This window comes from Ctenopharyngodon idella, chromosome 5 (genome assembly GCF_019924925.1).
Source record: "Ctenopharyngodon idella isolate HZGC_01 chromosome 5, HZGC01, whole genome shotgun sequence".
In the NCBI taxonomy this organism is placed as follows: domain Eukaryota; kingdom Metazoa; phylum Chordata; class Actinopteri; order Cypriniformes; family Xenocyprididae; genus Ctenopharyngodon; species Ctenopharyngodon idella.
This window is the reverse complement of record NC_067224.1, coordinates 18,244,199-18,270,232: the sequence shown is the minus strand read 5'-3', so window position 1 is coordinate 18,270,232 and position 26,034 is coordinate 18,244,199. Positions and strand designations below refer to the sequence as shown.

Below are 26,034 nucleotides of genomic sequence, written 5' to 3'. Positions count from 1 at the left end.
CACTAAATTCTTCTTTCATCTAATTCCACAACCAATTACTCTGTCAAGGTTTTAATAATCTCATGAGAGATCAGTGGAGCAGCCTGCAGAGGAAATGTTTGATGGATGTCATGGCCGCTTACTCCTGCAGCTATTCGGCAGAACAAACGGTCCAAGTCCAAGGCCAAGATTTCAGAGCGCTGGTTTCTTTGTTGTCTAAATGACCACATCCAGAACTCTAACAGGCTTTGACACTCTGCAACCAAGTGGGACTAAAGCAAGAGATAAGCCTGTTCATGCTGGATTTAGACTATAGAAAGGGAATTTCAGAGGTAAAATATAACGCACACTTCAGGCTTCATGTGCCCAAAACATATTCAGATTGCTGTTTAAAAGAAAAGATGCAATCAGTTCTGAATGAATAAAACTTTTGTTCGATTTCCGTAATACCTGGAGTGTTTCTTCATTCTTGGAAGTGTACTGGATTGTAATCATTTGAATGCAACTTTTGGCATACAAAGACTTTAACAGTAGATTTCAAAGGTGATTGAGCACAAAAAAACCAATGGGGACTCTGACATAAATGACAACCTCACTGACAACATTTTACAATAAGTAAGCGTGTCTCTTTCATTCTTTTGTGATCTCTTTTGATTTCAGCTCTATAGTTTTTGTACAGTGGCAACACTGGTTAACATGGATTTAACAGAACAACAACTCCATCTTAGACATGGCTGAGAATGTTTTGCAGTGTCATGCGGGTGCAAAGCTCTTAGCTCATTAAGACAAATTCATGCAATTCATTCATTCATTCATCTGCTTTTGACATCCTTCCTGCAAACACTCAAAAACCTAGAACTAGGCTTTTATGTCGATTCATCTTTCAGTGTTTGCCTATTCAGTTATCTTATTTAAAGGGTTAGTTCACCCAAAAATGAAATTTCTGTCGTTAATTACTCACCCTCATGTTGTCCCAGACCCGTAAGACCTTCATTTTTCCTCAGAACACAAATTAAGATATTTTTGATGAAATCCGAGGGTATGTGATCCACAAATTAGCAGCAATGACACTGCATCTTTTGAGGTCCAGAAGTGTATTAAAAGACATATTTAAAACAGTTCATGTGACTACAGTGGTTCAACCTTAATATTATAAAGCAACAAGAATACTTTTTGTGCGCCAAAAATAACAAAATAGCGACTTTATTCAACAATATCTAGCGATGAGCAATTTCAAAACACTGCTTCATGATGCTTTGAAGCTTTACAAATCTTTTGTTTCGAATCAGTGGTTCGGAGCCCCAAAGTCACGTGATTTCAGTAAACGAGGCTTCGTTATGTCATAAGTCTTTTGAAATTTCATTGGTTCACATGACTTTGGCAGTTTGATACATGCTCCGAACTACTGAATCGAAACAAAATATTCATAAAGCTTCGAAGCTTCATGAAGCAGTGCTTTGAAATCGCCTATCACGAGATATTGTTGAAAAAGTCGTTATTTTGTTTTGTTTTTGCGCAGAAAAAGTATTCTTGTGGCTTTGTAATATTAAGGTTGAACCACTGTAGTCACATGAACTGTTTTAAATATGTCTTTTAATACACTTCTGGACCTCAAAAGATGCAGTGTCATTGCTGCTAATTTGTGGATCACATACCCTCAGATTTCATTAAAAAATATCTTAATTTGTGTTCTGAGGACAAACGAAGGTCTTACGGATTTAGGACAACATGAGGGTGAGTAATTAATGACAGAAATTTTATTTTTGGGTGAACTAACCCTTTAATACCAAAATTCATCTTTTTACAAGAGTCAGTGACAATTATGTGTTTAAGAGAAAGGAAAACGTTTTGAAAGCTATTTAAAGTGCTGTTGAAAAATTGGTTTAGAGAATGGATGGATGGATGGATGGATGGATCACATGACATGACAACTAACTTTACCTTGTCATAAAAAGGTCAAATTCTTTGATTGACCTGATCCTGGCTATCGTTATCTTTTTAATGCTGTTCAATTCCCTGATGTTGGTCTCACCACATGACTTTGACAGAAAAGTTTTTCAAATATTTATTTTTTAGATAAACTTCTTCACTGTTTTTATTTTCTTCTAAGCCGTAAAATTAAAGAACTTACTCAAACCACTTACTTTTTTTTTTGTCAAGAATTTCATCCTTTTAATACGATTTTTTTTTTCCAACATGATTTTAGAAGTTGTATCACCTTGACATTTTTTTTACTTTATGCCCCCAAAATTCAGAATTTTATTTCAGAAATTAAAAACATGCTTATAATAGATGATGTGAATTCAAGTCATGAATGGCATTTTTAATGTATTAACATAAGAAATTGGATCCAGACAAAAATGAGCATCACATTAGTGACACTCAGCACACAGATGCAAATGAAGAATAGACTTGTATTCAAGCCCTTTCACATTGATTTATTACCCTGAGCACATGATGTTTGTTTTACATGGTTCTGAAACTCACAAGCCTTGGACTCCATTCTGACAAATAACAACGATCACTGAAAACAAACGTAACAATATAAGTACAGTCATTTTGTTTTATTCACTTTCCTCAATTTTAAAACGTTGCCACAATAACAGGTCCGTAAGATTGATGTCCTTTTCAACAGTGTCATCGTTTTGGCCAACATTGTTTTGCACATGATGAATATGCTACACATGCAGTTAAGGTCAGTGACTGGATCATGACAAATGTCTTGCCTCAATGGCACTCAAGAGTTGTGACCACATCACGTCTACATCACTAATACATTACATTAAAATCGTAAGTATGATGAGTCATTTCTCAAGTTCCTCATCGGTGACCTAAATGAATTCATCATCCACCCTAACCTCCTATTCATATTCTGATTTGACTCTTTGTGACAGTTTTCGTCTCGCTACTTGGAACATCGTATTCACACATCACTAGATTTGCACCAGTGCTATGCATTCATTGGGAACTGAAAGCACAGCAGGTTGAATCATTGCCAGAATTGTTCTGTCTCCAGCGACGTCAGAGGCACTGCTGGAACAAGGCCCTAGGCCAGGCAATGCCTGATTACATTACCAAGAGCAGATCTCTGCTCCCTCATTGGTTACAGCAGAAAAGACAGCAGAAAGTTCAGTGTGAATAGATCCGTGATGAATCAAATGGCAGTTTGATCAGACACGTCTTGCTTTTCATTGAAACGCTGTATACTTCAAGACACAAAAGTCTGGAGGCTTATGGCAGGTATCTTGCACCTATAAAGAATAATCTGCATCATTTTATCCCATTCAGCCATTCAGGAAAAGGAAACGGTGACAGAATCAGTGATGAGGGGTGTCAAGACGTCAACTCAAAATTAAACCCAAAAAGCATAAAGACATTGCGATATTTTTACATCATGCACCAGTGAAGGACGTTTAAAGCCATGTTTGGTGCAATGATGTACACTGCAAAAATGATTTTCTTTCTTAGTATTTTTCTTATTTTCCAGTACAAATATCTAAACATTCTTAAATGTTTAGGGGGGGAGTATGTAAATTAAGGGAGTTTATGCTTAAAACAACAAAAAAATTCTGCCAGTGGGATCAGAAAAATAATCTTGTTTTCCCTTTGAATTATTTTTTTTCTGACCCCATTTTCTTGTTTTAAGCATAAACTCACTTAATTTTGATACATTTTGCAGAAAACAAGCCTTAATATCTTATGTCATTTTAAGAATATTTAGACATTTGTACTGGAAAACAAAAATTTTTTTTTTTTTTTTTTTTTGCAGTGTAAAAAGAAAAGAAAAATCAAATCAAAAAAGCAATTGAGTTACACTGCTTTATTAATCTACACCAAAGCATGATGGCATCTCCACAATATAAACAACACTCTGATGGACAAACTGCTTTTAGTCCATATCCAAAAGGTAACCCTGAACACAGATTGCTTTACTCCTTGTTGCAAAGTGCATTTATAAAATCAAAATGAGTCAGTCACAATCACTTTTGAAACAGTTGCACACACTATTAGCATGTAGCCAACACTAATATAACAAGATTCACGAAGCCTTAAATATCAACAGTTTACAGCATTGCTTTTGCAAATACATCATTAGAAATACACAAATTAAGTTTCACAGTAAGTACTCTGTTCTTCATAAACAGCATGTTCATGTTCAGTAAACAGTAAAAGAAAAATAAATGTTTCTTCAAGAAATGTGTCCATGTCAAATCTTGCAATAACGTGTGACAGACCTGGAGAGTCCATAAAGTCAGAGTCACCTTGTAATCACAGACATCTTTTTCTTTATGTATTCTGTCTGTTTCTATCACATTCCTTCGGCTAATTTTCGATCTCACATTACAGCGGTGTTGCTGCCTTAATCATGTTGAGATTACATTGGTTTATGTAGTGTCTGCTGTCAAGAAGAGGGCAGAATTAACATACTCATCTCCCATCTGCTATGATAATCACAAAAACACAGCTCTGACTGCCGATAGATTTAATCTACTGCCGACAACAGACTGTAGAATTACTTGAGGACAAATCCTCTGTATGTAGGTATTTTTGGATGTCTTTAATGGTTCAAATAAGTAATCCAACAAACTCCTGTCACAATATTTGAATGAAAATAGTCTAGGAAAAGGAAATGTTTTGCTCTGTTTGAGGGTGAGAAAAGATGTTTCTGCTAACATTCACACTGAATGTAGGACATTCATTCAGGGTGAAGGTAAAAAAAAGAGAATGAAATAAAAATGGAATAAACACTATTCTGGAACTTCACCAAAGCAAACTGGAGTGGGTATGCAAATATGACAGAGATACAAAATAAGTAAAAAGTCTTACTACAACTTTCAGAACATCCTTCCCAGTTTGAAAAATAGATATATTTATTAATACTTACTTGATAAAAAGATTTATTGAAACTGATCTGCAAAAACAGCCCATCTGTCCTTCTAAATCATGGTGAATAACAAGTACAAAGTAGGAGAGACAGAAACAATTATTCCTAAACCTTGTGCTTGTCCTGGCTTTTGCTCTGTATATCCTTCTGAATGATCTTAACAGAGAGCTGAGGTTTATCTTAAAAGAGATTTCAGTCTGACTTTAACAGTCTCACTACAGATTGTTTTGTGAAGCTGTCACAAGATAATGTAGACCGAAGGATGGGGTAGTTAAAAACTAAACTTGAAAACCCTGACAGGAAACCCACAAGTAGGTAGTGTTATTCAATATACAAAAAGAGAGAGTGGAAAATAGTAATGAATAACTAAATGATGTCTAGTTTTGGCACAGATGACAAACATGGGGAGAAAGGAAAGTATGCTTGAAGAATAAATTAGCTGTAGGCCAGTGAATCACAGTGTTACGTACATCCAGACTCATGAGCATCAAATATTCTTGATGCCCATACAAAGCCTACTTCTGTCTATGTAAAACAATTTAACAAACAGTCAGTCAACACTGATGAACAAGGTTACTACATGTTCTGTACGGTAAACAATCAGATAAATCTCCATCAAGGCTCATTTTTTTTTACCTTGTTTTGGCACGAGTTAAAAAATTATGGTCCATTGTCTCAAAAAAAAAAAAAGAAAAAAAAAAAATAATAAAAAAAAAACCTCCCACTGAAAATCATTCCAGCATTTAGAGGGATTTGTCACAAATGAGGTATGTTTAATTTTAGTATTACGATGCAAGTGCTGTGCCTTAAATCCCATATTGTAATCCAGAAACAATTAACGATTCTGGATTATGGCAGTTCTGATACTTTCAGATTGCATATAAAATTAAATAAATAAAATGATTTACTGTAAAATCCCAGATGTTTACATCAGTATACAGTCAAAATGATTATGTGCATATATACATAATTTTACAATAATCTTATTTTTTTTTAACTGAATTTATCTTTACAAATTGCAATGTTTACAAGACTACAGTTGATAAACTGCCAAATGTGCCAGAAAGTACATTCATGTTAGCAGCAAATGACCGTTAAAAAAAAAGAAAGTAAGTAAAATCCATTTTATACACAATTATATAATGTTAACAATGTAATTTTAAAAATGTTTTATTAAATAATAGTCTTCAATTTGAGATGTAATGAGCCTATTAGGTAGCCTACATCATTGTCATTTAAAAAACACCGCCACGTTATTATTCATCTCTATGAAACCCTTAAAGAGAAGCTCCTTCCATACTGCATTCAGACACTTTCTCTAAATCTTCCATCACTAAGTCTTGCTCGTTGACGTGGTTCATCCTCCTCGAGCTGTTGTTCTCCAGGCTATTAAGAGAGATGGGCTCTGTGGAGGGCTGCAGGTTTACCGGCTGCACAGAATTACCCTGCAACCTGTGAGAATAGGTCCGATGTTGACCACCGACAGGACACAGGCCGAACTTAAAGATGGCTTGAAATCCACGGCGGAAGTTCTCGTTGAAGAACCCGTAAATTATCGGGTTGACACTGCTGTTGAAAAAGGCTAGCCAGTGGGCAAAAGGGTAGATGTAGATGTTAATAATCCTGTACTGGTGTTCAGTAAGTTTAACATAGTCTGTTAGCATCATCAGCGTCCACAGAGGCAACCAGGACAAAATGAAGAGCAAGGCCACGACGAGGAGCATTTTGATCACTCTTTGTTTTTTCTTCGACACAGAGTGACGGTTATCGTGGCCAGGTTTGGCCCCCGCCGGCATAGCCGTTTTAAACAGAGTGATCCCAATCCTTGCATACATGATCACTATGAGGGACAGAGGAGCTAGGTAAATGTTGGCAAACAGGACAGTTGTGTAGATCTTCCTCATCTCCTGGTTGGGCCAGTTTTCCCTGCACCAGTAGAAAGGGCTCGTTCGGTTACCATCTCCCAGGAACACGCGAATGGTTTGTTCCTTAGTCACCTGAAGCATGACGCCAGAGGGGCACATGATGGAGACTGCCAGGACCCAGATTATCACAATAATGAGGGTGGCTGTTGATATTGTCAGTTTTTGCTTGAAGGGATACACGATACATCTGAATCTGCAAAAGACAACAACAGGCAGCAGGTTAAGCATTTAACTGCTCTATGAAGAAACAGCTGTTTTAAACAAAGGTGTTTAATAAATGTTTTATCTTGTTATGCAGTCACACTGAACACTAATGACTGAGGCTATAGTTTCTTCTATCCAGTATATTTGGTGATGAACAGGATGACAGAATTTCAAAAGATGTTTTGCTCTCATTTCCTGTTCTCTCAAATTAATACGTCTTGGTTAATAGTACTTTCTGAATCATTTTGACCTGAAAAAGGTTTCTACAGCCCAGAATGTTTGTTTCACTACAGATTTTTAGTATGATTGACTACAATAACCCATTTATAGTTGTCTCTGCTCCACTATTTAACTAACAAAAGCCCATTTCCACCATGGAATAAAAAATATACAAATGTTAATTGTAATTTATTTCTGTCAGGATCACTATCGTCAAAGATAACTGGCAGTTAGCATACAGTTTGAATTGGCGGTATGGTTCTGTTCTGGGCAAAAACTCCCTGCCCATCCATGCAGCCTAGCATGGATAAGAGCAGGGAGAGCAGCGATAACCCCCCTTAGGGTAAACAGAACAGAACCAAGTATTGCAATATCATTAATTTTCTTAATGACAATAATTAATGTAACAACGTAATTGAAGAATGAGTTTGATCAAAAGAAATATCAGAAGGGCAAGTTCTCTACATTCTCGCCTAAAAAACTCTTAACTACATTTCGTCAGATAACAACAGTAGTATTTATAAAAAATATGGTAAATTCGCTTGACTGCCATGACAGTCGCCGCAAGTGGAGTGATACAAGCGTTGAAATGGTACCAGTGCTGATACTGGGAGAATGCAAGTCTGCATTTTATAGTCATACACTTTCCAGGACTTTTACACTGGGCGAGAAGACTGTGCTGAATTCGGTTAAATGCATGGAAATTTATATTCAGGAAATTTATATTCAGTTCATTACATTTAGTAGACTGTATAAGTAAAATAAGCATTTTATAAAGCTTATTGGCATTTTAAAGCATATTTTCATTCAACCTCACTACAACTAGGATTCCCATCTAACATAAATCAATATTTACATAATCTAATAATAATAAGTAATTTCTCTTCCTCAGGTCCAGCATTGCCCCTCTAAATCAAGAGGTCAGCCTAATAGTGTTAATTAGCATAAAAAAAAAATACACTCCACTTAAAGAAAGGTTCAAAACAAAGAATAAATACTAATTTAATGCTTTAGAGATGCACTTTTGTGAAGACCACTCTTTAAAAAGACACTTTCTTAAAAGAAACAAAACAAAATGAGATATATTAACAATATCTCTAATGTGGAAAAGTAACTGATGTGGAAACTTTGTACAAAAGCTCAAAACAATTCTTGAATGTGACAGCATTTAAAAAACTGATAATTTACAGCAATCTTCTTGGTGCACCCAAGCTTTATGCACCTAGTGACTGTCATTGTAAACTATTATTATCTGCAGAATAGACAACAAAACTATCTAAATAAATACTGGGTAGGATACAAATCAATCTACACTACAAATGTACTACAAAAAGTAAGTACACAGTATTCAGTGCCTAAATGCCTGCCTTCCAGGCTCTTCTAGTGATATGTGGGAGTACCTTCCATGAATACCTTATATACAGCATACAACACACCCTCCTCTGCAGATCTGGAACATTTACATATATTTTCTATGCCATACCAAATGTACTTCTGCATGCTGTGCCAGAAAGCACACCCTACTGTTAGTTTGTTAGATTGTTATACGCAGTGCACTCTGTTTATGGCGCATAAGTATATGCTTCAATGCAGTATTACCCATATTGCAATACCATTATTTTGTGCTACAGTGCTAGTTGATTTAAAAACCATAATTATGCAGATTGGTTTTGAATAACTGACTTTTTAACCTTCAAAGAAATCAATTCTGACTAGTTTCATATTTACATGTGAGGCACAATGGCCATGAAATCAATTTTATTTTGATAGGGCCAGTGATTTATTCAATACATCTTTACGTTTACAAACCTGATTCCAAAAAAGTTGGGACACTGTACAAATTGTGATTAAAAAAGGAATGCAGTGATGTGGAAGTTTCAAATTTCAATATTTTATTCAGAATACAACATAGATGACATATCAAATATTTAAACTGAGAAAATATATCATTTTAAGGGAAAAATAAGTTCAACTTATCAACACATCTCAAAAAAGTTGGGACAAGGCCATGTTTACCACTGTGTGGCATCCCCTCTTCTTTTTATAACAGTCTGCAAACGTCTGGGGACTGAGGAGACAAGTTGCTCAAGTTTAGGAATGCTCAAGTTTTGTCCCATTCTTGTCTAATACAGGCTTCTAGTTGCTCAACTGTCTTAGGTCTTCTTTGTCGCATCTTCCTCTTTATTATGCGCCAAATGTTTTCTATGGGTGAAAGATCTGGACTGCAGGCTGGCCATTTCAGTACCCGGATCCTTCTTCTACGCAGCCATGATGTTGTAATTGATGCAGTATGTGGTCTGGCATTGTCATGTTGGAAAATGCAAGGTCTTCCCTGAAAGAGGGAAGGGAGCATACGTTGTTCTAGAACTTGGATATACCTTTCAGCATTGATGGTGCCTTTCCAGATGTGTAAGCTGCCCATGCCACACACACTCATGCAACCCCATACCATCAGAGATGCAGGCTTCTGAAATGAGCGCTGATAACAACTTGGGTTGTCCTTGTCCTCTTTAGTCCGGATGACATGGCGTCCCAATTTTCCAAAAAGAACTTCAAATTTTGATTTGTCTGACCACAGAACAGTTTTCCACTTTGCCACAGTCCATTTTAAATGAGCCTTGGCCCAGAGAAAACGCCTGCGCTTCTGGATCATGTTTAGATATGGCTTCTTTATTGACCTATAGAGTTTTAGCCGGCAACGGCGAATGGCAAGGTGGATTGTGTTCACCGACAATGTTTTCTGGAAGTATTCCTGAGCCCCTGTTGTGATTTCCATTACAGTAGCATTCCTGTATGTGATGCAGTGCCGTCTAAGGGCCCGAAGATCACGGGCATCCAGTATGGTTTTCCGGCCTTGACCCTTACGCACAGAGATTGTTCCAGATTCTCTGAATCTTTGGATGATATTATGCACTGTAGATGATGATAACTTCAAACTCGTTGCAATTTTTCTCTGAGAAACTCCTTTCTGATATTGCTCCACTATTTTTCGCCTGCAGCATTGGGGGAATTGGTGATCCTCTGCCCATCTTGACTTCTGAGAGACACTGCCACTCTGAGAGGCTCTTTTTATACCCAATCATGTTGCCAATTGACCTAATAAGTTGCAAGTTGGTCCTCCAGCTGTTGCTTATATGTACATTTAACTTTTCCGGCCTCTTATTGCTACCTGTCCCAACTTTTTGGAATGTGTAGCTCTCATGAAATCTAAAATGAGCCAATATTTGGCATGACATTTAAAATGTCTTACTTTCAACATTTGATATGTTATCTATATTCTATTGCGAATAAAATATAAGTTTATGAGATTTGTAAATTATTGCATTCCTTTTTTATTCACAATTTGTACAGTGTCCCAACTTTTTTGGAATCGGGTTTGTACATTTCATAGTAATGGTCAGAATAAAAACATGAAAACTGAGGTCAGACTAGACTAGAGTTTGCTTTAATGGCAGTATAATTGATTTTATGCACTACTTAGTAATGGATGTATTTGAAGCAGTACTACATGCAGCCAATTTACAGCCAATACAACTCTGGTATATTATGAAGTATGTTATAATGCCTTATTGTCTATAAATAGATATCTACACTATACTGATAGCCAGAACAATCAGTTTCAAACGATGCTACTCACTATGCTGCAGTGGAGTAATCATATAGACAGGAAACATACACTGTAAGTGTAAAACATGACCTCAGATGACTACTTAACACGTAATTAAATGTGATTCCATGTGTAAAAATGTAAGAGGAGATCAGGGTTAATATAACACTCTGATTCACCGTCTGGTATTTTTAAGCAGGAACAGATGCACTACAGCAACAACACACACACACACACACACACACACACATAAACAGACACTCAATCCAACAGTGATTGTTTTCATTTCACTGCTTTCCCCAAAGGCCCCATGTCGTGATGATATAACAATGACATCAGGTGGGCATGGAATCTCAGCTGTCCAATCTAAAGGAACAGAACCAATCCAAGAACAGTCTGGCCCTTCCAGTGGACTAAGACACAACACAGAATGCCATGGTGCTTGTCCTTATCAGATTCACCAAATATCAAGCTATATCATTATGTGCCACTCATTATGTGCAGGTTCATTCAGTGAGACTTTCATGATCAACAAAAAGGTAAATACAGTTGAGCTCGAATGTTTACATACCCCATTTGCATAAAATGTCAATCGTTTTAACAAAATAAGAAGGATCATAAAAATTGCATGTTATTTTTTATTTAGTACTGTCCTGAATAAGCTATTTCACATAACAGATAGTCATATAGTCCACAAGACAAAAAAATAGCTGAATTTATAAATATGAACCAGTTCAAAAGTTTACATTCCCGTGATTCCTAATACTGTGTGTCATTACCTGGATGATCCACAACTGTTTGTTTGTTTTGTGATGGTTGTTCATGAGTCCCTTGTTTGTCCTGAGCAGGTAAACTGAGCTCTGTTCTTCAGAAAAATCCTTCAGGTCCTGCAGATTTTACAGCATCTTCTGCATATTTGAACCCTTTCCAGCAGTGACTGTATGATTTTGAGGTCAATCTTTTCACACTGAGGACAACTGAGGGACTCAAACACAACTATTAAAAAAGGTTCAAACATTCACTGATGCTCCAGAAGGAAACACAATGCATTAAGAACCGGGGATGTAAACTTTTTGAATTGGATAAACAGGATAAATAGTACTTTTTTTGTCTTCTGGGAAACATGTAAGCATCTTCTGTAGCTTCCGAAGGGCAGTACTAAATGAAAAAATATGATCTTTAAACAAAATAAGAAAAACTTGCACATCATCTTCTTGACTCTTAATGCATCGCATTTCCCCAGTCCCCAGCCAGGATGGTGGACCACGGTGGTGGCGCTGGAGGGAAGAGCCATGGTGGTGACGGCTTCTGCGCCATCTTGGGGACGAACGGAGGCGACGTCGATGACGGAGGAGGAACCCACGGCGCAGATGGAGGGCTGATGGACTGGATTGATGCCAACGACCCAGATGACCGCGACGTAGCCGCAGCGACGACCCCCCGAGATGGATGCAGGGATCCGGAGGGCTGAGGTGTAGCTGGAGCGACCGAGGGTGAAGGCGAAGCCTGAGGGAGGGCGGAGCTAGCCAGAGCAGTAGGGGTGGAGGGCCGGAGAGCAACGGACGGCCCGCAAGTCCGTGGCGCAGGTGACGCAACGTTCAGCCCGGGTGAAGCCGACGGTCCAAGGAAGCTGCATGAAGCCAAAGGCTCGAAGGTCCCAGCAGATGTCGAGGGAGGGAGAAGCGCAGGTGGAGGAGTCAGGGCGACGGGTCGAGGTGGAGAGACGAGGACAAAAGCTGGAGGCGGAGCCACGGGAACCTCACGCCCAGAAGGAGGTGGCTCACAGTAGGCCCGTGATGTAACCACGTCAGTGAGAGGAGATAACGGTGGTACAGTGGGGCTGATGGGGGACAGCTCGGACAGGACTGCAGAAGTGGTTGGGGTCTGGGAAGAAGGCTGGGACGACAAGCTGACCGAAACATCTAGGAGAGGATGTGGGAGAGGGAGACTGGGTGGGACCAGTGAGTACAGTATAAAATGGTTAGGCAGATGAGGAGTTGAGTTGATGTTGGTAAACTCACTCTCAGTGACGGGCGGGTGGGCGGGGTTTCTGACCAGCCCTTTGTCTCCGACACCTACTCCCTCGGCGCTGGATGGGACTGCCGACTCGGACCTCTTCTCAGATGAATATTCCTCAGGCTCCGGAGTGATGTCATGCTTGGCTGCTCCTCCTGGCACGGGCTCTGACGTCACGGCGGAGTCGTTCACTCCATCTGCGGTGGGTCTCTGACTGGGAACTGCGCTAGGCTGGGCTCTGGATCGGTGCCGTTTGCTCTCCAGACACCTCAAAAAGGTTTCCCTCCAGTTCGGAGGTGTCTGTGAGGTTGCTGGGGCTGTGGAAATTCGCCCCGATCCAGAACAAGGTTTTCAGGGTTGCATCCTCCAGCTGGCTGGTGACGGCAAGGTGGAAAAACAGGGACGTGAAGGACAGAAAATCGTGGCTCAGGTGATGAATCTTTCCCATTCATCCATGGGAGGTCCGGTCTTCTGTAACGCGTTGCTTGTGTAGGAAACACACGACGAAGAAGATACATTCAAATAAGTCTTTACTTGGCAATCCAACGGGAGATACAGGAACAGGCAGGAACAGGCAGGAACACAACACAACACAATAGACATACGAGACCGGACACTGTGAGGATGAGGATGGTGACTGCTTATCTAGGGAGTGCTGATGAGAGGTGATGACTTGCAGGTGCCGGTGATTGGAGATCGTGTGCAGGTGAGGAACGGGAGGGACGCTTGGAAATGTAGTGCCGGTGCTGGTGACTGAGCTGATGACTGTGACAGCAGAAGATGCTGGAAAACCAAAGAATTTGCAGGACCTGGAGGATTTTTCTGAAGAACAGAGCTCAGTTTAACTGCTCAGGACAAACAAAGGACTCAAGAACAACCACCACAAAAACAAACAAACAGTCGTGGATCATCCAGGTAACGACACACAGTATTACTAATCAAGGGTATGTAAACTTTTTAACTGGGTCATTTTTACAAATTCAGATATTTTTGTCTTAATGTAAACAACTGTTATGTGAAATAGCTTATTCAAGACAGTACTAAAAAGAAAATAACATGCAATTTTTATGATCCTTCTTATTTTGTTAAAACGATTAACATTTTTGTAGATTCTGCAAGGGGTATGTAAACTTCCGCACTCAACTGTATCTTACCTACAGCCCAATTAATTTTAAAATCAACAGGCATCATTCATGAAACACTTGAGCTGAATTTTTGTGTAAATCTTTTAAAAATTTAAGTAAAAATGATTTTATGAACGACATAACCTTTTTTTGATCATGTTTTAAAAATGAGGCCAAATGTTAACATATGCCTTTAAATCAGTAATTCAAACAGGGGGTTTTAGCAAACTTCCAAGAGGGCAGCAGGATATCTTAAAAGTATCTAAATGAAGACAATATTATTAATATATCCAAAGAATTTAACACTATTCTTGTGGTGCTATAAAATGCTAAATAAAAAAAACATACACACATAAAATCACAAATTACAAAATGATTCATATATTTTTGTTTTTTTAATTTAATACATCAAAGCACAAAAAAGTTTGAAAACAAGCAGCTTTGTCATAATTACAGTAGAAATACCAGAAATATCTTAGCCTTTATATGGGGCGCCTTATTATGTTAGATAACAAGGGGCCTTTGAGTTACAAAGGTTAAGAAACCATTGCTTTAAATATTCAAGCTCAAATGCTATTTAAATATTTTTGAAATAGCAACTGTCATTCTATGTCATATGATCTTTTGACATTGCATCATTAATGTCTGAGCTGAGGGAGAAGGTGATATTACCATGACATTACCTGTCAACCGCTATGGCAACCAAGGTGAAAACAGAGGCTGAGACTGATATGCCCTGGACCATACCGCTCATTTTGCAGACCATGCTTCCAAATGGCCAACCTGGGGAGAAAAGTGAGATCACATACTAAGAGATGATCCTGGCTAAATTGTACAGGCAGATACACACTAATTGGATGACATTAATGTCTGTTAAAATTGTAAATGTGTCCCATTATGTATGCACTGCTGAACTTTCATAGCATTTACAATGATGTAGTTCATCATGTTGTGTGTCATTTGACATGCATCTTGCACACATTGAGTCACCCAAGCAGCTGGTGCAATACATTTCATGTACAATGGATGGTATTTTGCATATTGACAAAATGGCACTTTATGTAGGACCACCTTTGAAAAATAGAGATATTAGAAATTCCTTTTTTACTGAGATTATAATTAACATTTGCCTGGAGACTTTGACTGATTGAAAAACCTTATAAAAAAATCTAAGTCATGGTTAACTATACTGAATATCAGTTCAGTTTATTTGGCCAGATTTGACTTTAAACCCCAGTCAGAAATGAGCTGAATTACAATTAACGCACTGCTGTGGGCCAGAACAACAAGATGCCTTCGAATTTGCCTTGGTATACAGCATGTGGGTCAGTTGCTATCACACTTACCATCTGGTGGGATTTGATTTATTTTGTGTATGATTGGAGGAGGTGAATTGGCTTAGGGAAAGGCTTAAGAATATTTCACTGTGGGGGTGGGGGTGTCTGTGTAGGAGAATTTGCTTCTAAAATATTTATAAAAACACAGAATTCAGAATTTGAGTTTTGTAGCTTTTAGTCCATGTGTCATTTATCTATCTTTGAGATCATCTACTGTATGGTCATAGCCCTTGTGAAAAAGAAGTACACTTTATCATGCTTTTAAAAAGAGTACTTATTAAGGAAATAATACTTTAAAAGAATATACCTAAGTGCTGAATACTTAATTGCATGTTATTTACAACAAAATGAACAGGTATTATAATTTAAATTAATATTAAATGCAGTTAGTTGGGCTTAAGAGTGTTTTTTGACCCTGTTAATTAGGACTTTAGAACATTAGGAATATGATGATTTCATAATTGCTTCTATTGTATTTGAAATACAGTTAAAGTGTACTGCTGAATGTACTGACAAGCATTTTTGCAAACTATACTTTAATGTAATTTTTATTGAAACTTCATGTATTTAAATAAATTTGTAATTGCACATTTGTACCCAGGTGAAAAAAGTACACTTCTAAAATGTACTTAAAGTGTTCTATTTTCGCACACTAATTTTGTACTTAATATACTAAAAATTCTTCTTTAGTACTTCTTAAGATAATCTTAAGAACATTTAAGTGTACTCAACAGTGCTATTTTGAGACACCATGACATACAAACTAAAATGCTTTTAACATACTATCTATGGATTTAAAAAAAATGTATTTAATTACTTGTTGTATTTAGTCTTACTAAAGAAGAATTTTTAGTATATTAAGTACAAAATTAGTGCACGAAAATAGAGCACTTCAAGTACATTATAGAAGTGTACTTTTTTTCACCTGGGTAATGATGAAGCTGCAATTTAATACATTAAAAATATGAAGAGTTTAGTTCCAAAATGCTATAAATCCATTTTGATTAATTTGAGTAAAAATGTGTTTTCTTTACAAAGAAAGTGGCAAGATGAAAACCACTATTTTCTGTTTCAAACTTTCACATAGCATCTTTATGTTATAATAACATTAAAAATTGAAATCCAGATTTTGATTTTCAAAGATTTATTATAAAAATGTCTCGGTTACGTATGTAACCCTTGTTCCCTGAAGGAGGGAACGGAGACGTACGTCAGTAGTGACTGACGAATTGGGATATCGCTAGAGAGCCCTATCAGCTTCGAGTGAACTACAACAGGCCAATGGAGTTGGCGTGCGATATTTGCATAATGCGCACCGCCCCCGCCAGGTGGTATAAATAGGGGAGCAGATGCCATCGCACTCTGTTTTTCGCTGAGAAGACAATCTAGTCCGCACTACAGTGAGGGTACAGCAACTGTGGCGACGGGACGTACGTCTCCGTTCCCTCCTTCAGAGAACGAGGGTTACATACATAACCTAGACGTTCCCTTTCAGTCGGTCATGTTCGACGTACGTCAGTAGTGACCGACGAATTGGGATCCCAAATAAAGCGCCACAGTATGAACTCCTTCCAGTGCCCAGCGCAAGCTCTAGCCACCCGGCGCACCAGTGGGACGGGGAAGGGGGCGAGCTTACGCTGAGAGAGTCTACTGCTGTTCCGAAATACCCACTAAGTAAACTAGACTACACTGGGGAAGCGAACCCGTAGGGGACGCTGCGGAGACCACTACCCACCCGTAGGGGAGGAATTTACGTGGAGAGTACACATATGGACTGGCCGCGGGCAGTACGCATATGGAGTCCCTGGGATGGCTCCACCTGGGTAGGGGGAGACTCATCTGACAGGTGACAGCAGAGCTGGCTCTGCTAAGGGAAAGACACGGGCTCGCCGTAGGGAGTTGACCGTGGACAAATACACACATGGGACCACTCACGAGGAGGGGTCACGATATGTGGAACCCAGCCAAACGTCAACGTCGGTGACGGAGGTTTGGCCTGGCATTAGACACTCCGCAATGTCCGAGCCGAAGGGGGAGGCAGAGGAACTCGACAGGGTTTGCCAAGTGGGGAACTTGACTGGAGTAAAAAGGATGCACGTATCCGGCCCAGGGGGCGGGAGTGGCATTGCTAGATGGGGGCTCTGCGCGTCTACCGGCTGGTGGAAGCGAGTACACAGGAAGATACCGGTTCTACATGAAGGCTATAGAATCTAGCGAACGTGTTAGATGTCGCCCAGCCCGCAGCTCTACAGATAACTGTCAGCGAGGCGTCGTGCGCCAGCGCCCAGGAAGAGGCCACTCCTCTGGTGGAGTGGGCTCTCAACCTGAGCGGGCAAGGCACGCCCTGGGATTCATACGCCAGGGCGATGGCGTCCACTATCCAGTGGGCCATCCTCTGCTTGGAGACAGCCTTTCCCTTCTGCTGGCCTCCGTAACAGACAAAGAGCTGATCTGAGGTCCTGAAGCTTCGTGCAAAGCTAGGGCTGGGTCTGCCTCCTCCGAAGGCAGCGCTTGCAGGTTCACTACCTGACCTCGAAAGGGAGTGGTAGGAACCTTGGGCACATATCCGGGCCGGGGTCTCAGGATAACGTGAGAGTCACCGGGCCCGAATTCCAGGCACGATTCGTCAACCGAAAATGCGTGCAGGTCCCCTACCCTCTTGAGCGAGGCCAATGCAACCAGGAGGACAGTTTTTAGGGACAGTACTTTTAACTCAACTAATGGCAAAGGATCAAAGGGACGACCCCGGAGCGATGTAAGAACCAGAATCAGATCCCAAGAGGGTACAGAGGGGAGCCGGGGAGGATTCAGTCCCTCGAGAACCTGGCGATCAGATCGTGCTTCCCTAGCGATTTACCATCAACTGCATAGTGGAAGCGGTGAGAAGAGCACCATTCGACGAACAGGTTCCACTTCAGCGCATAGAGGTTCCTCGTAGAAGGAGCTCTAGCGGAAGTGATAGTGTCTGCGACCGCTTGTGGGAGATCACTCAGAACCTCCGCGTCCCGTCCAGGGACCACACATGGAGTTTCCACAGGTCGGGACGCGGTTGCCAGAGGGTGGCCCGTCTCTGAGTCAGGAGGTCCTTCCTCAGAGGAATGGGCCAGGGAGGTGCTGTCGCGAGGAGCGTGAGGTCCGAGAACCAGGTCCGAGTGGGCCAGTATGGAGCCACTAACAAGACCTGCTCCTCGTCCTCCCTGACTTTGCACAGGAGCTGTGTGAGAAGGCTCACTGGGGGAAATGCATATTTGCGTAGGCCCCGGGGCCAGCTGATTATCAGGGCATCCGTGCCGAGCTTGCCGCCGATCAGGGAATAGAACAACTGGCAGTGGGCAGTCTCCGGGGAGGCGAACAGATCTATCTGTGCCTCGCCGAAGCGCTGCCAGATCAGCTGGACCACCTGGGGATGGAGTCTCCATTCGCCGGGAAGCGGAGGCTGCCGTGAGAGCTCGTCGGCTGCACGGTTGAGCACGCCTGGGACGTGAATGGCACGAAGCGACCTCAGATGCTTCTGACTCCACAGCAAGAAATGGCGGGCGAGTTGCGACATACGGCGGGAGCGTAGACCACCCTGATGGTTGATGTACGCAACGGCCGCAGTGCTGTCCGAGCGGACCAGTACGTGCTTGTCTGTCAACAGCTCCTGGAAGCGGCCCAGTGCAAGATGTACTGCTAGCAACTCGAGGCAATTGATATGCCAATGCAGTTGGGGCCCCGTCCACAGACCCGAAGCTGCATGCCCGTTGTACGTGGCTCCCCACCCCGTGGCGGAGGCATCTGTGTGGACCACAGCATGCCTGGACACTTGTTCGAGGGGAACTCCTGCCCACAGGAACGAAGGGTCCGACCACTTGGTGAGGGTGCGACGGCAGTTCGGTGTCACGGGGACACGGAACGTACTGCGCTGCTACGCCCATCTCGGGACCCGGCCGCTGAGCCAGTGTTGAAGCGGCCTCACATGAAGCAATCCGAGAGGCGTGACTGCGGCTGCGGATGCCATATGCCCCAGGAGCCTCTGAAAGAGTTTCAGTGGGGCCGCTGTCCTGCGCTTGAGCGTACTCAGGCAGGTCAACACTGACTGGACGCGCTCCTCGGTGAGGCGCGCAGTCCGGGCGACCGAATCCAGTTCCATACCGAGATAAGAGATCCAGCGGTTCATTGTACCGAAGAAGGACGGTGGGCTACGGCCAATCCTGGATCTGCGTGTCCGCTGGGTACCGCTGGACACAATTGCATCGCAACAGACCTCTGGACTGGGGCAATCCGCGTATATCCCCTAGCCTCCCCGCCATCCAGGTTGGTGAAGGCGGATGAGGGACCAGGTCTCGCATGAACGCTACAGGGCGTCCGCCAGGACCTGGTCACCTCATCATGCACCTCCGGGAAGAATGGCATCTCGGGGCGGGGCGCTGGAGACCAGCGCGGGCCGCCCCGAGGTACCAATCATCGAGCCGAGAAGGTTCGGGACACGGTGGAGGGAAAGCATAGCCGTCAACTCGGGATCAGGCTCGGACAACGCTACGGTCCCGGAGGGAGGTAACGCAGCCGAGTCCTCATCTCCCGAGGACTCTTGCTCACCTTCTGATGCCGCGATCGACATGCGGTCATCCGCCAGTGCGCCGAAGGAAACGGCTGGTCGCTCCGTAGAGGGACCAGCGCACTCGATCAGCAACACCACCGGTTGCAGTGAGGTGGAGGGGACATGGGCCCGCGGAGCGGCGCTCGCCGGGTAAGCCCTGACCGTGATCCTCAGATCACCCTGCCTACACGCCAATGCACCGTCACCCCGGCCGAAGCCAGAGGAAACGGCGGAACGGGGCATAGGGGAGGGGACCCCCACTCCCTGAGAACTAAGGAACGAGAGTCTCGATCTCAGCACTGCAATAGTCATGTTCCCACAGTGAGAACATGAACTATCCACAAAAGCAGCTTCAGCGTGCTGAACGCCCAGGCATGTGATGCAGCGATTGTGGCCGTCAGCGGGGACCAATGAACGACCGCATCCAGTAACGCACAGACGAAATGACATCTTGAAAAAGACGCAGGGTTCATCTGTGAAGCTCTTTTAGGAGGGGAAAATTCAGCTCTCTTGTGCTGAAGCACACAGGAAGTGTCACGATGTGTTCGGGTACACCACTCCCCAAACACAACGGAGGAACCGGCCCAAATCGCAACAGACAACAAGCTGGGTTTGGAAATTTATGCTGTCACAACAGCAGTTGAGAGCTTTAAGCTCAGGCTCCCCGGGAAGCTCGTGACCTCGCTGAAGTGCCGTCACACCAACACAAGATGCAATCTTCCTTTCTCAGGCTTGAAGAATTCACTCTTAGTCTGAAAGCTGGAACACAACTAGATGGCTCCAAAGCGAAAGACAGAGTGCGATGGCATCTGCTCCCCTATTTATACCACCTCAATCCGACGGCGCCCGGGGACAGGCCATCTCGGTCGGATAGGAAAAGCAGCATGTAACCCCTGGATCTTTAGACGTGCAACTCCGTTTTGGGACTTAGAAAATTTTTCGAGGAGCGACTTTGCGCACCTCCGGGCGGGTGCCTGCTCACCCGTTTCTAGTTTCGCTCCACCACCATACAGTTTGGTATATGCCCTACGCTCCTTCTACGATGCCCAGGACGGCGCATCGTCTCCGGCCTGGCTTCTGGGAGTTCCCCAAGCTCCCAGAACCACCACCATACAGTTTGGTATATGCCCTCCGTTCCTTCCACGATGCCCAGGACGGCGCATCGTCTCCGGCCTCGCTTCTGGGAGTTACCCAAGCTCCCAGAACCACCACCATACAGTTTGGTATATGCCCTCCGTTCCTTCCACGATGCCCAGGACGGCGCATCGTCTCCGGCCTCGTCCCTGGAGGTGAGACCATCCTCCGGGCGGGGGTGAGTGCACACCAAAAGACTTAGTGCAATTTTCGAGCACGGACTCGTTTTTTTGACAAAGTCCGAGAGAGCACATTCTCCCCAGTACCGCGATGGCCTCGTTTCGACGCTTCTGCGCTAGACTCGAGTTCCAGACCGGGGCTCAATCCGACGGCGCCCGGGGACAGGCCATCTCGGTCGGATAGGAAAAGCAGCATGTAACCCCTGGATCTTTAGACGTGCAACTCCGTTTTGGGACTTAGAAAATTTTTCGAGGAGCGACTTTGCGCACCTCCGGGCGGGTTGGTGCTCACCCGTTTCTAGTTTCGCACCACCACCACACAGTTTGGTATACGCCCTCCGTTCCTTCCACGATGCCCAGGACGGCGCATCGTCTCCGGCCTCGTCCCTGGAGGTGAGACCATCCTCCGGGCGGGGGTGAGTGCACACCAAAAGACTTAGTGCAATTTTCGAGCACGGACTCGTTTTTTTGACAAAGTCCGAGAGAGCACATTCTCCCCAGTACCGCGATGGCCTCGTTTCGACGCTTCTGCGCTAGACTCGAGTTCCAGACCGGGGCTCAATCCGACGGCGCCCGGGGACAGGCCATCTCGGTCGGATAGGAAAAGCAGCATGTAACCCCTGGATCTTTAGACGTGCAACTCCGTTTTGGGACTTAGAAAATTTTTCGAGGAGCGACTTTGCGCACCTCCGGGCGGGTTGGTGCTCACCCGTTTCTAGTTTCGCACCACCACCACACAGTTTGGTATACGCCCTCCGTTCCTTCCACGATGCCCAGGACGGCGCATCGTCTCCGGCCTGGCTTCTGGGAGTTCCCCAAGCTCCCAGAACCACCACCATACAGTTTGGTATATGCCCTACGCTCCTTCTACGATGCCCAGGACGGCGCATCGTCTCCGGCCTCGTCCCTGGAGGTGAGCCCATCCTCCGGGCGGGTGCCTGCTCACCCGTTTCTAGTTTCGCTCCACCACCATACAGTTTGGTATATGCCCTACGCTCCTTCTACGATGCCCAGGACGGCGCATCGTCTCCGGCCTCGTCCCTGGAGGTGAGCCCATCCTCCACCATACAGTTTGGTATATGCCCTACGCTCCTTCTACGATGCCCAGGACGGCGCATCGTCTCCGGCCTCGTCCCTGGAGGTGAGCCCATCCTCCACCATACAGTTTGGTATATGCCCTACGCTCCTTCTACGATGCCCAGGACGGCGCATCGTCTCCGGCCTGGCTTCTGGGAGTTACCCAAGCTCCCAGAACCACCACCGTACAGTTTGGTATATGCCCTCCGACTCCTTCTACGATGCCCAGGACGGCGCATCGTCTCCGGCCTCGTCTCGCAACACGAGCCCCCCTGGAGGTAGGCCGATCCTCCGGAGAAGGCTGCCCCACGAAGGGGCTCCTTTCCCGGCCTCCCGACGCCGCCCAGGGCCGGGCCACCCACCTCGGTGCCCAGGGCCGGGCCACCCACCTCGGTGCCCAGGGCCGGGCCACCCACCTCGGTCCCCAGGGCCGGGCCACCCACCTCGGACGCCCTGGAGGATATGACGCGCAACTCCTTTTTCGTCCGATCGGTACCTCCTCCGGGCGGGTGCGCACCCCCCCGTCTCTAGTGGAAGAGGCCCGTTTTTTGGCAAAGTCCGTGGGAGCTCGTTCTCCCCAGTACCCCGATGGCCTGAAATTCCCGGTCCTGCGCTGGACTCGACTTCCAGACCGGGGCTCAATCCGACGGCGCCCGCCGACCGGGCACCTCGCTCGGGTCGGGCCGGCGGCGCGGGCGGCCTGGAGGAAGTGACCCTCAACTCGTTTTTCATACTTTGAAAAATACACGGCGCCGAGCCGCCTCCTCCGGGCGGGTTGGTGCGCACCCGTTTCTAGTGGCGGGGGCGGTGAGCATTATGCAAATATCACACGCCAACTCCATTGGCCTGTTGTAGTTCACTCGAAGCTGATAGGGCTCTCTAGCGATATCCCAATTCATCGGTCACTACTGACGTACGTCGATCGTGACTGACTGAAAGGGAACTGATTATTTTTCCCCAAAATGCAATAAATCCATGACACGTTTTTTTTTTTCCAAAATGCAATTAATCCATTGAATCAATATAAAAGTTATTTTTCATATTGAAACTGTTGAAAATACACAACAAAGTAAGTTGATCCACATATATGACAGCCTCTGAACTTGGTCAATACTAATCTTATATACAGGCACTGGACTAAAATTACATTCAGTCTTCGCTCCAAAATGAATTCAATAGGTCATCTTGTTAATGCTATAAATTGTCTGTTTGTCATTACCGATTAAAGAGTATCTGGCGCCACCACAAGGTTAAAATAAAAACAACACATTTGCCGAGTACATTGGAATTTACTGCAACTACCCAGGGGCGTCACTATACTGCAAACATTCAAATAGCAATCATGTTATGTTTTTTTTTTTTTTTTTTTTCTATCAGATGTTTAGAATCAAAAGCAATGCCAGATTCGAGAATTAATCATTCTTGGTCAAACAGCTTTTAAAAACTGTTCATGATTCAGTTTTGGGGACCGTGACAGAAGTTTGATGCTGTCGTGGAACAAGCAACAGCGGCATTTTTTCTCCTCCTGATTGCCTCATCTTACGGAGCCCCAGACATGACATGCAGGAAAAAAATAGTAGGCTAAATCGTGCGCACGATTTACTATTTCGTTCCCTCGATTTACTAAAACGTGCGCACGATTTACTATTTCGTTCCCTCGATTTATAAATCATGCGCATGATTTATAAACCAAGGGAACGGAATAGTAAGTCGTGCGCACGATTAAATTTTTTTTCTTGCATGTCATGTGCGGGGCTCCGTATCTTCTTAATCTCCTCACGTAAATGATTAGATTTCGATGGCTTACGTTTCTTCCCCACCACAGAAACCACCACATGTTCATCAATGCCGTCAAAATGATTAATTTTTCTGTTTTCTGCCATTACTGTTTACAATGCGTGGATTAGTGCGCTGTGATTGGTTGAGCGGATATATCACATTCTGAAAAGGGAGACTGGCGTTTGCCGCAGTTTGGAAAGAAAGGGAGAAAACATGAAAGAATAATGCAGATATCGCATTTTGAGTAAAATTTAAAATTGACTTTTCAATACCAACCAGACACAATATTGCTTTTGGCAAGAACTCTTTTTTTTTTTTTTTTTTTTTAAATGGCGTTTATCTCGTTTTGGAACCAAACTCTTCATATATTAACTTTCAATGTATTATCAAATAGCACACTACAGTTAAAACTAAAATGAAGATATTTACATGTGCTTTGGTATGTTAGTTAACATCAAAAGTCTACTTATTTAAAGCATGACAAAAGGTGTTTAAAATATAATGATTTAAAATGTTCTTAAATGTAGTAAAACGTGATGAAAACATGAACAATAAAATGGAACATGAACATTTACATAAATTGGATTAAAAAACAAGCGAGGACTTTGTCTCGTCTTTTCAGAACACACAACTGATGCTAGTGAACTACTAAAAATAGACACATTTCAGTTTAGGAGATATACACATTTAAAATGTGTTTCTTATCTAGGAAAACTAAGAAAAGCAGTACCAAACAGAGCGCCCCTCCCCAAAGCATACCATCCAAACCTCCCAAACGAAAGGGATGAAAATGTAGGAACCCTAAGAAACCTTTACGAATCTGAACAAGAGAAACAATTGTACTTCCTCTGAGTTTTGGGTGACTAATATGAAATGTTTTTTTTGACAAATTTAATATTTTTACTGACCCTATTTGTTGAGTGCTTCCTCACAGACATACAGAAAACGACAAGATGCTGTTTTCACCCATTGACAGCAAAAGCATAAAATTAAATTAAAAAAATAAAATAAAAAATTGTTGTTTAACCAAGGGGTTTTGTTAATTTCTAATAAGGTCTTTAAAATAACAACAGTGCTAATTTAATGACTGTACACAGTTTGGTTGTAACAAAAGTCTAATGTTAACTGCATTTTACTCTGAATAAATAAACATCTAATTATAATTCAGTACTTTGGATAGAAAGAAAAGCATTCATTTTATCCCACCAGGGCTTACTTACAGAAATAGTCACATTGTATTCAATGTATAATTTATTATATAGGAAAGTATGAAGCTCATGAAATGTCCCTTACACTGAATTACTGTCAGTCTATACTGATGCTATAGGAATGCCTTCAGTGTGTGCTGGTGTCTGAAGCACATGTGAAATCATGCCATGCCAATAATTGTCTGAAGAAGCCGTGCAGGCATGCTTGAAGTATGGCTTCTGGGGTCGAATCCACGTTCAAACTGTAAGCCGTATGAATGTCCGGTAAGGACCAGCCTGCAGCGACACAGACCTCTTATCTGAGTGTCTTAGAACAGGTGCCTTGGTGTCTTAAGGCAAAGCCATTCCACACGCCTCATAGGCAAAGTGAAAAATGCTAAAGAAGGATTACCCCAGAAGGACCTGAGATCCTGGGCCCTCATTTATCAACAGTGCGTAGAAAAGGTTCTATATTTTGTCCTACAAATAAAATTTAGAATGTGCCTAAGTACAAGAAAATCTGTATTTATCAAATGTGCGCACACAGTTCTTACGCACATTAGTAAGCAATCATTGTTGATAAATCCCACATGTGCGTAAGTACCCTGCTCGTTCACGTTCACGGTCATTAGCATTTGGAAACGCCTCCAATTAACCATATATGGTGACAACACTTCCCTTTAAAAATCACGTGATTGTATTTTTTTCTCACCGCAATAATGACAGAGAGGATTCTGTGCTCTAGCCAAGCAGATCAGCACGATCTTGGAAAACGCGCTCTCTGCTAAGTCTTCCAATAACGC

The 26,034-nt window shown here is 43.0% G+C and overlaps 1 protein-coding gene across 1 annotated transcript in view; it reads right to left on the bottom strand.

The window, feature by feature from the left end:
• Positions 1–2,528: 2,528 nt before the first annotated feature.
• The window catches only part of npffr2a (neuropeptide FF receptor 2a), a 33,075-nt gene continuing 9,569 nt past the window's right edge, over positions 2,529–26,034 (bottom strand). The window contains exons 3-4 of the mRNA XM_051895582.1: positions 14,643–14,742; positions 2,529–6,982 (exon numbers count right to left, since the gene is read on the bottom strand). Of these exons, the coding sequence (XP_051751542.1) occupies positions 6,142–6,982; positions 14,643–14,742 (941 nt within the window). The 3' untranslated portion in view covers positions 2,529–6,141. The remainder of the gene's footprint in view (positions 6,983–14,642; positions 14,743–26,034) is intronic.